Source organism: Misgurnus anguillicaudatus, chromosome 9 (assembly GCF_027580225.2).
Source record: "Misgurnus anguillicaudatus chromosome 9, ASM2758022v2, whole genome shotgun sequence".
In the NCBI taxonomy this organism is placed as follows: domain Eukaryota; kingdom Metazoa; phylum Chordata; class Actinopteri; order Cypriniformes; family Cobitidae; genus Misgurnus; species Misgurnus anguillicaudatus.
This window is the reverse complement of record NC_073345.2, coordinates 8,299,690-8,314,993: the sequence shown is the minus strand read 5'-3', so window position 1 is coordinate 8,314,993 and position 15,304 is coordinate 8,299,690. Positions and strand designations below refer to the sequence as shown.

Here is a 15,304-nt window from a genome sequence, read left to right as displayed (position 1 = left end):
AATGTAACCTTAATGCTTTCTTGTTGTAGACAGCTCATTCCCAAATCCCAACTCAAAATAAACCTGTTTCACTGTCCACAACAGCAGCTAAAGATGCTTTTTAACACTACGCAGTGAAAATGCAATGGATTTCTAATATTGCTGCCAGAATACAGTAAACTGTGATCATGAACTAGAAATCTGCCACATAATACAAGAACTAGGGCACTAAAGAGATGCATAAAAACAGACAGACAGTTACATTTTATCAAGAAAAACATGCTGTTTCAGACAGTAACATACATTTTCAATCAAACCCATAATGAACTGATGAACAAAAGCCAAACAAAGGGCGGTTTATAATGGATAATCCAAAGAATTAATTGCTGTTGCTTTCCAATGCCATTGCAAAAACTAAGTTGGCTGATTCCCAGGAAGCCAATAAAATATTAATGAAATAATATAACATTAATTGCTTTTAACATACATTAGGTTGGACATGTATGCCTCAAGGTCTGAATTGGTTGTATTTGGCAAAACATATTGACTACCAAATAAATTCTATTTCATTTGGCTTTGCAGTGTTTATTATGCCTTATGACCATTTACAATATTTTGACTAAATAATATACACAGCAAAAGCCGAAGATCTGGTTTATGCATTTGAGCATCATAACAGATGATCTTTGGGTCACAAGAACAACCACAAATGCCTACTTAATGTAAAAAATGCTCATATTTAGTACTATGGAATAAATAATGACAAAATTACAGTAAAGGAAGGTCTAAAACGAGGTGACAGAAATCATGTCCCAATTTACCACAGAGGAAAACAACATTGGAAAAATGCTGAAATTTTCGAGGACATAAAATCGTTGGTCACCTCTTTAAAACAATGAGAACAATACACAGCTATAGCGATAACATCACTTGCATTATGAAACCAGATAGCAAAGCATTAATAAAAACAATGGCATGCCCCCTGTTTACATGAGAACAAAAGAAATACCTAAAAAGCAAACGTTTATAATTGAATCACTACGTAACATACATCAGAAGACATTTTAACCTGCACACGCATTAGTGGGTCTTATAATAAAAACAAATCAGATCTGATATACACACCGACATGTACACGTTCCCCCTAAGCTCTCAATAGGCGATCAATATTCAGGCTGATCTTCTGTCATCTTTGAGACGACGCTGTTTGATAGTAACCTAATAAATGGAGATAACTATGATGATAAGTGAACCGTATTGTCTCTAGGTCAGGTAAATATCGCGAACGATGTTTTTAATAGGAACAGGCAGGGAAGAGTGTATGGGCACGAGCTGTTGGTCAGTCCGGTGTTACGCAATGTCAACACAGCGCGAGAGGAATGCGGTGCGCGTTACTGAACGCAGTTCTCGATAAACCAGCGTTTAATCTACTGTTTGCCCGTCAAAATCTCCACATGAACACTTATTTTGTATGATAGGAACAATTTACAAGCCTTGTTGTTTAGTTATGAAAGCCTGTGGAAACAGTACAGTAACTAGGGAGTGTCGGTGTAATAATAATGCGACATTGAAAATTTTCTTATGAACTGATAACCTTTTATCACATTAAGTATATTGACTTTACTATTCAGAACGGTATACGTGTATAATAAATGTACAAATCATAAATTCATTAGGTGTTTAACTATCAATTCAATCGTCCAAGACGGCAAACAGTCCAAATTCTACTTATTTCTCAGTTTAAACACTGTCACAGTTATTATAAGACATAACTTAATTATAAAATGTTTATGTTAACCTGTAAATAAAGCCAGGTTTTGCAATGCTGTCATAAGTGACAACAACCTTTCGTGATAGTAAATACGTTCAAATCAAGAAGCTAAACATGTTACACATACGCAAACCTGCAGACCAAACCCAACTTATGCCATAAGACCGATCAAATAAAACTGATCGAGTCGTAATAGCTTAATAATTACTGGAATGTTAAGCCAAGTTTACTTCATACGACGACACAAAACATCGATAACAAGACATCGGTAAGGTCCTGATAAGAGCAGATAAACGGCTCGTTTAAGGGTGTAACGTTAGTTGATCTTACCCGTCCACCAGGCCAGCTTTTCCAGGACAAAACCTAAGCTTGCTAATGTGGCTAATTTAGCCCACAGCAGCTATCCTGGGTGGAACAGTTAGTGGGGATACGGGAGAAATGTGTAAATAAAATCTCGCGTCGTGTATTCCTTCAGACCTCAGGCGGCTCGTGTGGTGGTGGAGAAGGGTCGGGGTCTTTACAGTGCTCGAACCGTCCGAGGTGACAGCGCTGAAAGTGATGACTCACAGGGGATATAAACTAAATCAGCCGGGGCCCTTAAAAATCTAGCCAGCTTGCAGCTAACTCTCCACTCCCAGTCAGTCACTTCCAAAAAAATGGCGACGGGCAGTTTTCACCTCCTTCGTGGAAAACACGGGTGAAATGTTATGGGCAGCTCGCAGAACAACACTGCGAGCGCTCTCTTTACCCATCAGAATCGTGACGGCACCCTCTATCCTTCAATGTCGCCCCGGCTGTTCCTCATGCGGGTCGCGTCTGTTGTGCTCTGTGTGGCCGGGCAGTGATTTGCTCGCTCTCTCTCTTTCTCTCTCTCTCTCTCTCTCTCTCTCTCTCTCTATCTCTCTCTCTCTCTCCCTACTGCAATCCAACAAGCACCGAGGGCGTTAATGTGAGTGTGGCGTTTACCACCATGTGGGCGGGGATTAAAGTACCAATTTTGGGAGCAATTTTGGGGTTAAATGTTATTATACAACTTGCATTTATTACAAAACCATCGTCATATGGCAGGTTTGAGTTTCCCAAACTGGAGTTCGAGGCAGAATTGCAGGAGGTTGATAAAAAAAGAATGAATTATAAAATGTTAATAAATATTAAAAAATCTAAATAAAACACTAACAAAATATACATTTTACTTGTTTAAACTGCATGTCATGTAACCATTACTCAACTCTACAAAATATCAAACAACTGAAAACTCCAATAAATGTTCAATAACAGGTAATAACATGACAATAACTATGTAAAATACTACATACTACAAAATACTACTAAAATAAATGGGTGAAAAAGAAATGTTTTGATGCAAATATACTATTCAATTATTGAAATATTTACTTAAAATCTCAGGGGGTAGTTTGGGTAAATAGCCTAATGTAGGTCAATGGGGTTCGAAAAGGTTTAATAAAAACTCAATGACCCAAATCATAAACCAAATAAAAATGCTCCAAGGTGTATACTCATTTGTTTTCCTGTGCAGTGTACTATGGCATGACTAGTTTCATTTGCAAAGCATGCCCGGGCTATCTTATAAATGCGACAGACAAGCAAAACTGGTTTCATGAACTCTTTAACTTTGAGATGGGTTGTGGTTAATACATGTCAATTAGCTACTTTATATTGTAAAAAGCCATTTATGCATGTATTTTGAGCCCTTTTGCCAAGATGAGAGCTGTTGATAAATAATACATCGGGAAAACATAAGACTTTCAAATGTAGTGTCTTGTAAAATGTAGAAAAATTGTGGCGCCAGTACTGTACTTTATGCTTTTCTAGTTTACAGTTTAATGGTAATTCGTTGTTCATCCTGTAGATGGCGACGATTGTTCTTGTTTTTAAATCACATGCTTGGGTGATCAGTTTCCACTCGATAAATATTTTACCAATAAATGTATAATGCCAAAATAATTGTATTATTAAAAAATATATTATTAAAATTGTAAAATGATCAGAGCCGTTAGACCCACTCACGTGTCTGGGAATTTGTGGAATGCCTTGCAAGTCTCATGAATTAACCTTTACGAAACACAGGACTGTTTCAGTTCACTACTTTCTTTGTGATGCATTGGTATGAAAAATATTTTCCCAAAACTTTGTTAAAGTAGCTATTAAATTTGGGAAGATTATAACACTAGAGAGTTAAATAATAATAGTAATCATAAAAATAGTAGCCTACCATATTTTATTTTTATACCATACCACATTTTTAAATGCTTGAAATTAGGAGATGCGTGCAGGCTTGGCAGAATAGACAAATTCCATACATACTGTACATGGGTAAGCATAGGACTTCATGCAAAAAGATAGAAAAAATGTAGATCTAACATTAGGGAAGGATAAAATAAAAGAGAATGGCCTGGAATATGTAAATTATGTGAAGAATTAAACTAGATATTGTAATACAAAACCAAAACAAGCTTTATAAAGTAGATGAATGACAGGCGGTGTGAGTTCAAGTGTTACAAATGTAAAAAATGCATTGATGTTACCATGACTATAATAATACTAAATATTATTTGGGGCTGCATAACAATTAATCGCTAAATGTTTACAGAATAAAAGTTTTTGTTTACATTAGGCTATATATGTGTGTATAATAACTATGTATTTATAAATACACATACATAATAATTAATACACATGTAAATATTTCCTAAATATATACATGCATGTGTGTGTATTTATATAATATACATAATTGTTTTACACAATACACACACATACACGATTACTTGTAATGCAGCCCTAGGTTTGTTCTTAAACATGTTTTTTCGAAACAGTGAAATAAACAACCCCAAACATAAGATTAAACACCAACAGCAGAGATCACACACTGAGTGACAGCAAGTGTCTGACAACATGCGGCGCTGCGCAGGCCAATCGGCGTATGACATAAAATCACGCAGAGCTGTGGATTCGCTCTCGCGGTACGTTGATGTCATACGCTGCTCGCTCTGCGCAGCGCCAACTGAAGTCGAACACACCTAGAAATAATAAATGCTCCAAGCGACGAAATGAAACATGATATGATAAAAATATTGCGACATCCAGCACTGCGTATTCTTTAAAACTGTGTGACCTCATCGCGCCAGAAGAGGGCGTCAGCTTTATGAACGCGCGATGAGACTTACTTTGTAATAATGAAACTCATCAACTTTTTATTTAAAAATGTCACGCACAAAATTGATTATTATTCAAGGTTCTCGCCCTCGCCGATGTCAATCAAACAGTTTCTGGATTTTGGTGAGTAGCATGTGCAACAATGCGATAACGTTGACTATTGCGCGGGGGAAAGCATTTGCAGTGTTTTTGAAAAAGTTTTGTCGGGTTGCGTATTTCCTTTTCATTCATTTTACCATGTTTTCTGGGTATATAAATTATCATGTTAAATATATTTACTGTATATAGCCTATCTATATCCTTGATTGTTAAGGTCAAGTGAAAGTGAAAACCCTTTGGCGCAGCAGCACTGATAAAATAAAAATAGACTCAACTGTACATAGGCTACTGTGCGTGTCATAAAAACATGAACTTGGTGCAGTTCTGGAAAACTAGAAATGTAACATTTGGACATATATACACATTTTTCAGATGTTCAGCCAATGTTTACAATAAAATTGTACAATAAGTTGTCATTGGTTACCTAACATGTTTCACAACATTTATTCATCTTTGTTTATGTCTTGTTAAAGTAGGCTGTTTACCTTTGTAATACCTTTGTTAAAGGCAAAACAGATTAAATTGTTTATTATTTGTTAGTTTACTCTGCAAATGTAATTAGCTAGATTAATAAATGTTGTAGAAGTTTTGGTCATTGTTAGTTCATGCTTACTAATGTAGTTAACTAATTTTAACAAGAAATGTTATTGTAAATTGTTATTGTTAAATACAGTATACATTGCTACATTTTGGTTGTTTTTTCTAAGTTATCTAGTCCAGTGGTTCTCAAACTTTTTCAGTGTGCGGCCCCCCTTGTACGGTGCATGACTTTGTGGCCCCCCAAAGAAAATGTATGACCTAAAACATTCCAAAACTTAACATGTAAATTAAACAAAACATATTAAATTATTTAATGTAGTGCTGTCTAAGATTTAATTACACAGAATTTATAATCAATGTATTTATTTTATAAAATGTCAGTAAACCGGGTCCCCCTGGCACCATCGCAGGGCCCCCAGTTTGAGAACCACTGATCTAGTCCAACTCATCCACATAATGTAATATAGACAGTTTCAGCAGTAACAACATAAACAAACGGCTTTCGAGGAATAAACGTAACATCCAGTAGACTTCCACAAAGAATCAACAACAGTCCATTTAGAGTAGTATATCTCTGATAACAAGCAAAATAAAAAAAAAATAGATAACCCTAGTTTAAATCATAGCTTAAGTGTATCAATATCTATGATCGCCATCTCCCCTCTTTTTAGGAAACCAAAACATTAGTTATTTTCGATGAGGTATGTGTATCAGAATTCAGTTTAGCAACTAGTCATCAAACAAACAGAGATCGGAAGGTAACGTGACAACACATGTAAGTCAGATGAAACCATCTATACTGTATTTATTTTTAAATGATTTCAAAAATTAAAATTTTTTAGATCAATTTTAAGATAACAATTCTTAAATGAATTAGTTGTTCCTAAACTTTTTACTACATGGTTGTAAGTACAGATACCTTCATCAGTGTTTATAAACAAATACATTGCATTAATATTACGTTTTATAAATGCAAAATTGCACATGCACTGTAGTTCAGTTATCCAGCATGTATTGTATATTATTACATAATATATGTTTAATTGTTAAAAATTAAAGCAGAACAGAGGTGTACAATCAAATGTGGTTGTTTTTATGCATTTGGCAGATGCTTTTATCCAAAGTGAATTCAAGCAGTACCTTTTATTATCAGTATGTGTCTTCCCTGGGATCGAATGCAATGGTGAATGCTGTACAAACTGAGTTGCACAGCAAATGTTTATAAAAAAGTTGTAATACTGAAGGTGCTGTTCAGTGTACCAGAACCGCACACACCAACATACAAAACCCTCAATATGTTTTACCTCTTATTTAATCAGGCAGGGAAAATGCATGTGAAAAAACCTCCTACATGTTCCTGCGTAAGGAACTGGCGGTGAGGCTGGCCAATACCATGAGGGAAGTGACCCTGTTGCCTGCCAATATTCTCAGCCAGCCGTCCGTCAAACTGGTCCAGTCCTGGTGAGCACCACAGGGCCCTGTGAGGCCAGGTGTGATGATGAGCGTGAGATGTTATAAAACTTTACACTTATGCATTTGGCAAACGCATGTATCCAGAGTGCATTGAAATGTATGCATTATCTTACCATTATGCTATTAAACCCCTGACTTTTGCCCTATTAATGCAGTTAACCTACAGAAGCACCAGATTTGAAGAAATGAATAATGAATATTTATTGCCATTGTATGCACACAGTAATACAAACCAATGAGATAATGTTACTGACACCTTAAGATTACTAAAAAGCAATATATGTAAACAAAAATGTAATGAAAATAGATTATAATAGATAAGAACTAAAACAAAACAACAACAATATTAAACAGTACTAAACTGGCATATCATATGCACAAAAACTTGGAATTTGGCTTATGTATTGCACGGCTTTTCACACTGCGTGCTATTTATACGCAAATCATGAGAATGGGCTGGTATATCAAATACTTCAAATACGTGTTTTTTTCTGTGGTATTAGGTATAGCCAAAGCTTTGAAGAGCTGTTGAAGTATGAGACAAGAAGTCCAGAGGATCCACATACTCTGAATGAGTGAGTCTGCAGTAGCCCATTTTACATTAAAAAGTATTTTAGGTTTCCATTAGTATCACTGTGTTAACAAATCAAAATCATAGTTTTACCTGCTTAGCAGTCCCTCAGTCACTGCTGTAGTCAGTACTATTCAGTATTATAAATAAAAATAAATAAATCCAAATAACAAAATGGATGGCAATGATTTTGGGATTAAAATGAAATAGAGATTGTGCCAGTTGTACACAGTGTCTTCTTGTCTTTGTATGGGCTTTAGCTTTCTAGACATCCTGATTAAGATTCGTAACAGGCACAATGATGTGGTGCCCACTATGGCTCAAGGTGTCATCGAATACAAAGAGAAGTTTGGTTTTGACCCTTTTGTCAGCAGCAATGTGCAATACTTCCTGGACCGTTTCTACACCAGCCGTATTTCTTATCGCATGCTCATCAACCAGCACAGTGAGCAGTATATCACATTTTGTAATACTGTACGTGATGCACTATATATAATGCTAAAACATTAATAAAGAGCTGGGAATTAATCCTTTGCCCTAAAAGAAAAATGTCCTAATACCCACTTTAACTTAACGCTGACTTTCGCTTTTTTGGGTTATAATAAATTGTTATACTAATATCTGCTCATTCATCCAGCAGTAAGCTATTTGTTTTTCTGACAGCTCTCCTGTTTGGTGATGCCGCTTCTCTCGCACAGCCAAAACACATCGGAAGCATCGACCCAACGTGCAATGTGGCCGAGGTGGTGAAAGGTGAGAGAAAGAGAAACATGCTCTGATATCTAACTGGTTTGCTACATCGTTTTGTCTTGATTTCCATTAAAAATATGTAAACGTCATTAAAAACAATATAAGAATGCACCGATACAAAATTTCACCGATACCGATATTCGATTACTTGGGATGACGTCTACCGATAATGATAGATACCAAAATTTTGCTTTTTACTTTTAAAGTATTATGTTGTGAAATCGTAGAAGTGCAAAGCATACAAGTAATTCTGTAATTCTGCCGTGTCACCCGACTTGCCCTGATTATTGGATGTTTTAAAACAATCTTCCGATGTTTGCCCCAATAGGCTTTGTGCCCAGCTGCTTTACTTCCTTGGCTTCGGCCGGCTCCTTGTTTCCTGTCTGCCATTGTTGGACGGACTGATTGATCCAGGTGTGTCTGATTATTGTTGTTGTGACTGCTGAGGTCGGGCACACCTGGATGAATCAGTTTGTCCAATAATGGCAGACAGGAAACAAGGAGCTGGCTGAAGTTTGGGAGGTGGTGCAGCTGGGCAATAAAGCCTATTGTTAGTGGGGACAAATGCTTTTATCTGCTGATGCCGATTATACAGGTAGGCCGATATATTGGTGCATTCCTAATTTGCTCCATTGCCGTGTAAGACAAATCTTTATTTACTCCTTTACATTTTTTAGATGCATTTTACAGGATGAGATGAAATGCAAACCCAATTCTAAAAAAATGTGATATGTAAATATGTAATCTATGTATGTTGATAACACTTGTCTGTTGCAGAATTGGTGAGACTTGACCCAACTTTCATAATGAAGTACTAAGTTTTTTTAGACTTCTTATATACTTTAGTGCAATTGCCTCGCCTGTTTAAAATCACCTGTTTCATTTGTCCATGTTATTTTAACCTGTCAAATTTGGTATTAGTCCTAAATTGCACCTGTCTTTTTGGAATTGGGTTGTATTTAAGTTATTATTTTAACATGTGAAAGTTTCAAGTAAGCATTAAAGTAGCCCAGATGAGAGGTGCGAAACAATTTAATTCCTATGGTGTGCGAGGAGTGATGGATGGCATGATTGACTAATCATAGTTGAGTATTACATTTACTGTGGTATTATGGTACTATGGTATTACTAGGTTTATGACATTTTACAGGGTTACAGGTTGTCTGTCACACAGGGTTACCATGGGTCATGGATTTTCTGGAATATCTTGGAATTTTATACATTTTATTCCATACATTGAAAGTCAGTTTTATATATTTTGTCCAAGTCATGGAATATCACATTTTCTTTTAAAGGGGAAATTTCACAAGACTATTTTTAAGATGTAAAATAGATATTTGGTGTCCTCAGAGTACATATGTGAGTTTATCTCAAAATATCAAATAGATTAAAGCAATAAGCCCCAAGAAGCAGCCCCTTAGCTGTTATAAAATGCACTGTAACCCCACTGCTTTGTGGGGCTTATTGCTTTTATACAACGGTTACTTCATATGCATAACGTTAGCAGGATTTCATAAAATAAAACACAAATAAGTTGTAATTATATTAGTACAAATATCACTCTTCCGCCAAACAAAGTAGTTCCTCAGAATCAAGTGTGGCTGCAACAGAACACAGTTCCCAACCAACACAGACACAACAAAGACACAATGAAAATATTATTAAAGACTGTGATGTTTATTTTCATAATTCAACATTCATCTAATTTATACATTAACATTTATATTGTGTAACTGTTGCGGTATTTAGCATGGCTTAGAACGCGTTTCAACCAATCAGAATGAAGAACCAAAACGGGCCGTTTTATAAAATTTATTATAACATGTTAAAATTGCCACTTTGTAGGTGTGAGCAAAATTGGGGTGTGTCCTTTAAAATGCAAATGAGCTGATCTCTGCAGTCTGCACTAAATGGCAGTGCCGTGGTTGGAGATTAAGGGGAGGTATTATCCCCTTCTGACATCACAAGGGAAGCAAAATTTCAATGAGCTATTTTTTCACATGTTTGCAGAGAATGGTTTACCAAAACTAAGTTACTGAGTTGATCTTTTTACATTTTCTAGGTTGAGGAAGCACTGGGTACCCAATTATGGCACTTAAACATGGAAAATTTCTGATTTTACATGATATGTCCCTTTAAATTTAAGTTTCCATTTATCAAAATGTAATCCACTTGTTAAGTGACATAAGGAATGCCGGTTCAGGGTCTGATTTTAAGTGAGACAACAATCTAAACATCTGTTTATTGGCATTGTTTCATTTAAGCTATGTCATCCTGGACATAGGTCATGGAAATTCAGCTTTTTTAGTTAGTGAAAGTCAGGAAATTTGACACTTGGTTTAGACCCTGGTCAAGCTTCTTACAGGAGATTTTTAATTGTTGAGCATCTCAACTCTCCTCCCAGATGCATATGAGACGGCGAAGATGCTCTGTGAGCAGTACTACATGATGGCGCCTGAGCTGAAGATTAGCGAAATCAATTGTGAGCCTGCTAAACCTTTCCATGCTCTTATAAAATAATTTGCATTTGATACTTGCATTCAGTCCATGTTTATGTCAATCTGTTTGTTAGACAAAACTCCACAGAAGCCCATACAGGTGGTCTATGTGCCCTCTCATCTTTTCCACATGCTGTTTGAGCTGTTCAAGGTAAGAAAAGTATTTTTAAAAAGAAAAGTTTTTTTCAGTACAGGTTGCAATGCAGTTGCTGAAGTGAGCTTGTGTTTGTATGCTAATGTGATCTTTTCGTATGTTGGGTTTTTTGCAGAACTCTATGCGGGCCACAGTGGAGCTGTATGAAAACAGCAATGAAGGGCTTCCTCCTGTGAAGGCACTGGTTACACTGGGAAAAGAGGATCTTTCAATAAAGGTTTCATACAATCACACACTCTGTGTTCACAACTAACAGTGAGCATTTATTACCTCATTACTTTTTGTGTGTTGTCTTTCCATAGATTAGTGACCAAGGTGGAGGCGTCCCCTTACGAAAGATCGATCGTCTCTTTAATTACATGTATTCCACCGCACCGACACCACGGCTGGATCCCACACAAACTGCTGTGCCGCTGGTAGCTATTCACTAAATAGCATAAGAAGAGTGTGCATTTGTAGTGTTTGGTAACCTGTTGTTTTTCGTCTGCAGGCTGGTTTTGGCTATGGCTTGCCAATCTCTAGACTCTATGCTCGATACTTTCAGGGAGACTTGAAACTGTACTCGATTGAAGGGGTCGGGACAGATGCAGTTATTTATCTTAAGGTATTTTGTGGAATACTTGGTGCATAATGGGGCTAACACGATATTATTGTGACCAAAAGATCTCACAATAACGATCATTTCGCTACTAATATTGATGATTCCTGTTTAGATTGATTATGCCTTTAAAAAAAGTGTTGAGAAGAAAAATGTGATATGTTTTAAAAACATAGTGTGCTGACTTGATGGTAAATAAAAATGGCAATGTGGTTGCCATATCCATAGTATGTATGGTGGGTATAGGTTTTTGTATGGCACAAGATGCGTGTTCATTACCATTCAAATTGCGCAAATTGACATTGCGAATTGAAAATATGGCCAATGGAAACTTGTATATTTTCGTATTTTCAATTCGCAATGGCAATTTGCTAGGGTAGTGGAAACGCAGCTACTATGAATTTTGTGACTGGTTAGGGGCGATTCACATGTCGCGTCTTTTGCAAGCACAAATATGTGTTGAGGCAATCGCGCTCAAATATAGAGCGTCATGGTGCCCGTCGTGCTCTCTTTTTTTTCAGCCAGACGGTGCCGCATCCAGTTGAAAATACTTCAACTTTTCAAAATGCTGAGTTGAAAGCGCGTTACAAAGAAGGAGAGAAAGCGGCGTGGTCGTGTTTCCACGCGGTTTTAAGGTTTGTTTATACTCGCGCCGTGCTCTGTTTCTACACACATACAATACAGAAATCTCAAGGTTTGTATTTTTTTCCTTATCCAGTGGTACATTCAATACAAATATAAGCCAATAATTATTAATTATATGTAAAAGAATTTGTTTTAAATTGGCAACGCTATCTCACGAAAATGGCTAATTCATATTAATTCATACGACCACATTCGTAAGTTTTGGTATGATTTGCCTTGACTCCTGTGACATTGGGATTAGGTTTCGTTGTTGTTTTTTTTCATGAGAATCGCACGATTTTGCACAATTAACTTCGTATTAATTGATACGAATTATCCAACACATAAAATATGTATGATTTCTTGTGAGATCAGGCTGGTGTATGCATTGCATTGTTTTGCATGGGTCGATCAAAGAGATACGTCACAGGCTTGCATCAAGGTCGGTCAATGGGCTTTGTTCCCGGCTGCACTGCTTCCTGGGCTTGGGCCGGCTCCGTGTTTCCTGTCTGCCATTATTAGACAAACTGGTTAATCCAAGTGTGCCTGACCTCAGTAGTCACAAACAAACTGATTAATCCAGGTGTGTCTGATTATTGTTGTGTGACTACTGAGGTCAGGCACACCTGGATTAATCAGTTTGTCCAATAATGGCAGACAGGAAACAAGGAGCTGGCTGAAGTTCAGGAAGTAGTGCAGCTGGGCATAAAGCCTATTTCGGACACAGTGCACACCTCCACACGCAATGAGGTCTCGTGCATCCAATGCCCATGACTGCTCACTCCACGTTGATATTATTTTTGCTGCATGCACCAATGCGCTCATGTGGACACGACGAGTATAACAATATTTTAGATGGTAAATGGTAAATGGACTACGTTTTTACTATAGTTAAAACCAAAAAGGTTTTCCAAAACCATAGTTAAACCATGGTTACTGTAGTAAAAACATGGTTTTGGTAAGGAATAATTGACAACGGGCCATTGAATTATTCGAAAATAATGCACACCCAAGGTGGTAAAGTTAGGACCAGAGTCAATTATTCCGATTACGATATTTGAGAGGTTAGGTGTGCGGTTTACAGAAAAAAACACCCATTTAACATTTCTCAACCAATCAGAATAAAGCATTCAACAGCCCAGTGGTATAACTAATAGTAATCAATACACCAAAAAAAACATGGTTACTATACTTTTACCACTAAAGAACCATGGTTAATCTTCATAAGGTTGGTTTCTGATTCAAATGGAAGCTTGCAATGATTCCCTATCACTGTGGTCCTCAGGCTGTGTCCAGTGAATCTTTTGAGCGTCTTCCAGTCTTCAATATGTCAGCATGGCGACATTACCAGACAGGTCCCGAGGCTGATGACTGGAGCAACCCCAGCAGTGATCCACGAGATGCATCCACATATAAAGCCAACAGATGACTTTATTCTACCAACATATTATTAATGAACATTTTACTATAAACCCTAATGGTAACATTTAATAAAAAGGTTGTTTTTGTTAACATAAGTAAATGCATTAGCTAACAATGAGCAATATAGTTCTTTAGCATTTATTACTTAGTGTTTTATTACACGGATGTGTGGTGAATAGTGTTACAGTGAATATAAATAGGTTGATGAGCAGTTTTCTTTTTTGTGTACTTTCTGTTGAAACAGGATCTTTGGATGGGTCTCTATTTAAAGCAAAACTCAAAATGTATCTATTAGAGTGTGAGTTTTACTGTTATGTCTATTTAAGATGTCTTTTACATTGTTTTATTATATGCTTGTTTTTATTAGATGTGTACAGCACTGTGGTCAACGCCGTTGTTTTATTGTGCTATATAAATAAACTAAACGAAACTTTTACTACATTACAGCCAAAAACCAAGTTACTTGCGTTGCTTTCATGTTAACATTGGGTGCTAGTAGTGGGCAGTGTTGGGGCTAGTTACTCAAAAAAGTAATATATTACGTATTACATATTACTCTCAAAAATAGTAATGCCTTACTTTACTTTATTACTCCCTGGAGAAAGTAACTAGTTATATTACTAGTTATATTACTAGTTAAAAAACAAATGTAATTATAAATCTTATAAATCTTTTTGTTCAAGTTAAGTAAAGTATAGCCGATTAATCAAGTTTGTAAACAGTATGTTTTCTTTATAACATCACACTTAATATTTTACTTTTGCATTACTTTTTCTTGGCTGGGGCTTGATCTCTTTCAGGCCTTGCAGGTGTTTTTTATAACTGAAAAGTTTTGCATTCGGAAATTGCCTATTTCATAACAAAAATGTTGAGCTCTGGCCTGCCATCTCAGTTTCTGTTCCCACACAGGCGTGTACGCATAGAGTGCATAATGTGACTACGTTTAGTTTAATTTAGTTCATAATTTTTTTAATCAAATTAATTAAACTAAAAAAGTAACTTGCATTATTTTTTTGAAAAAGTAACTCAAATATTAGTGTGTACGTTTAAAAAGTAATGCGTTACTTTACTCGTTACTTTTATATTATTACGTAATGCACGTTACTTGTAATGCGTTACCCCAATACTGCTCACTTATGACTCATAAACGAATACTTGCTGATTATACCATGAAACATGCATTAGCTGTAAAGCTGTTTTGATTCAATATGTGTTGTGAGAAGCACTAAAAAATAAACCTTATTTAAATTTAAATTTATTTAATAAATCAAATTAAATAAAAATACATAATGTTAATAAATTAGTATACAGAGTCAAAAAATTACCCATTTACCAAACAAACTGAAAGACAAACACATTAAAGTGCATAATTGTGGACTATATTAAATAACATTAAGTAATTACTGAAAATTACTTATCATAAAGGACAAACAAAACAATTTGGAAATATGAATTAGGTTATTTTGAAAACATTACACTGCACTGCTTTGTTTGGCAATACTAAGAAGAAGTTAAAATATTACAAACTCTTGTTCCTTGCTTCACATCCTTTGCAGTTTTTTTTTTGCTCCAGATGGATAGTGGGCATATGATAAGCACAGCACTCTCCTGCGTGATGTCACGTATTGCATGTTGTCCGAGTACATCA

At 36.1% G+C, this 15,304-nt stretch overlaps 2 protein-coding genes across 3 annotated transcripts in view; one reads left to right on the top strand and one right to left on the bottom strand.

The window, feature by feature from the left end:
* The window catches only part of taok1b (TAO kinase 1b), a 34,204-nt gene extending 31,583 nt beyond the window's left edge, over positions 1 to 2,621 (bottom strand). The window contains exon 1 of one of the 2 annotated variants that reach the window (XM_055180935.2): positions 2,081 to 2,621. The gene's annotated coding sequence lies outside the window, so the exon portion shown is untranslated. Of the gene's footprint in view, positions 1 to 1,104; positions 1,432 to 2,080 lie in introns of those variants that run through there. The other variant, XM_055180936.2, reaches the window with a different exon arrangement.
* Positions 2,622 to 4,824: 2,203 nt separating this feature from the next.
* On the top strand, positions 4,825 to 14,097 carry pdk3b (pyruvate dehydrogenase kinase, isozyme 3b). The gene is made up of 11 exons (XM_055180267.2): positions 4,825 to 5,050; positions 6,886 to 7,027; positions 7,543 to 7,614; positions 7,871 to 8,055; positions 8,274 to 8,363; positions 10,765 to 10,842; positions 10,933 to 11,009; positions 11,128 to 11,229; positions 11,315 to 11,428; positions 11,503 to 11,616; positions 13,520 to 14,097. Exons 1-11 carry the CDS (start codon positions 4,948 to 4,950, stop codon positions 13,661 to 13,663), a joined length of 1,221 nt encoding a protein of 406 aa, XP_055036242.2. The 5' UTR covers positions 4,825 to 4,947; the 3' UTR covers positions 13,664 to 14,097.
* The last annotated feature ends 1,207 nt before the right edge of the window (positions 14,098 to 15,304 follow it).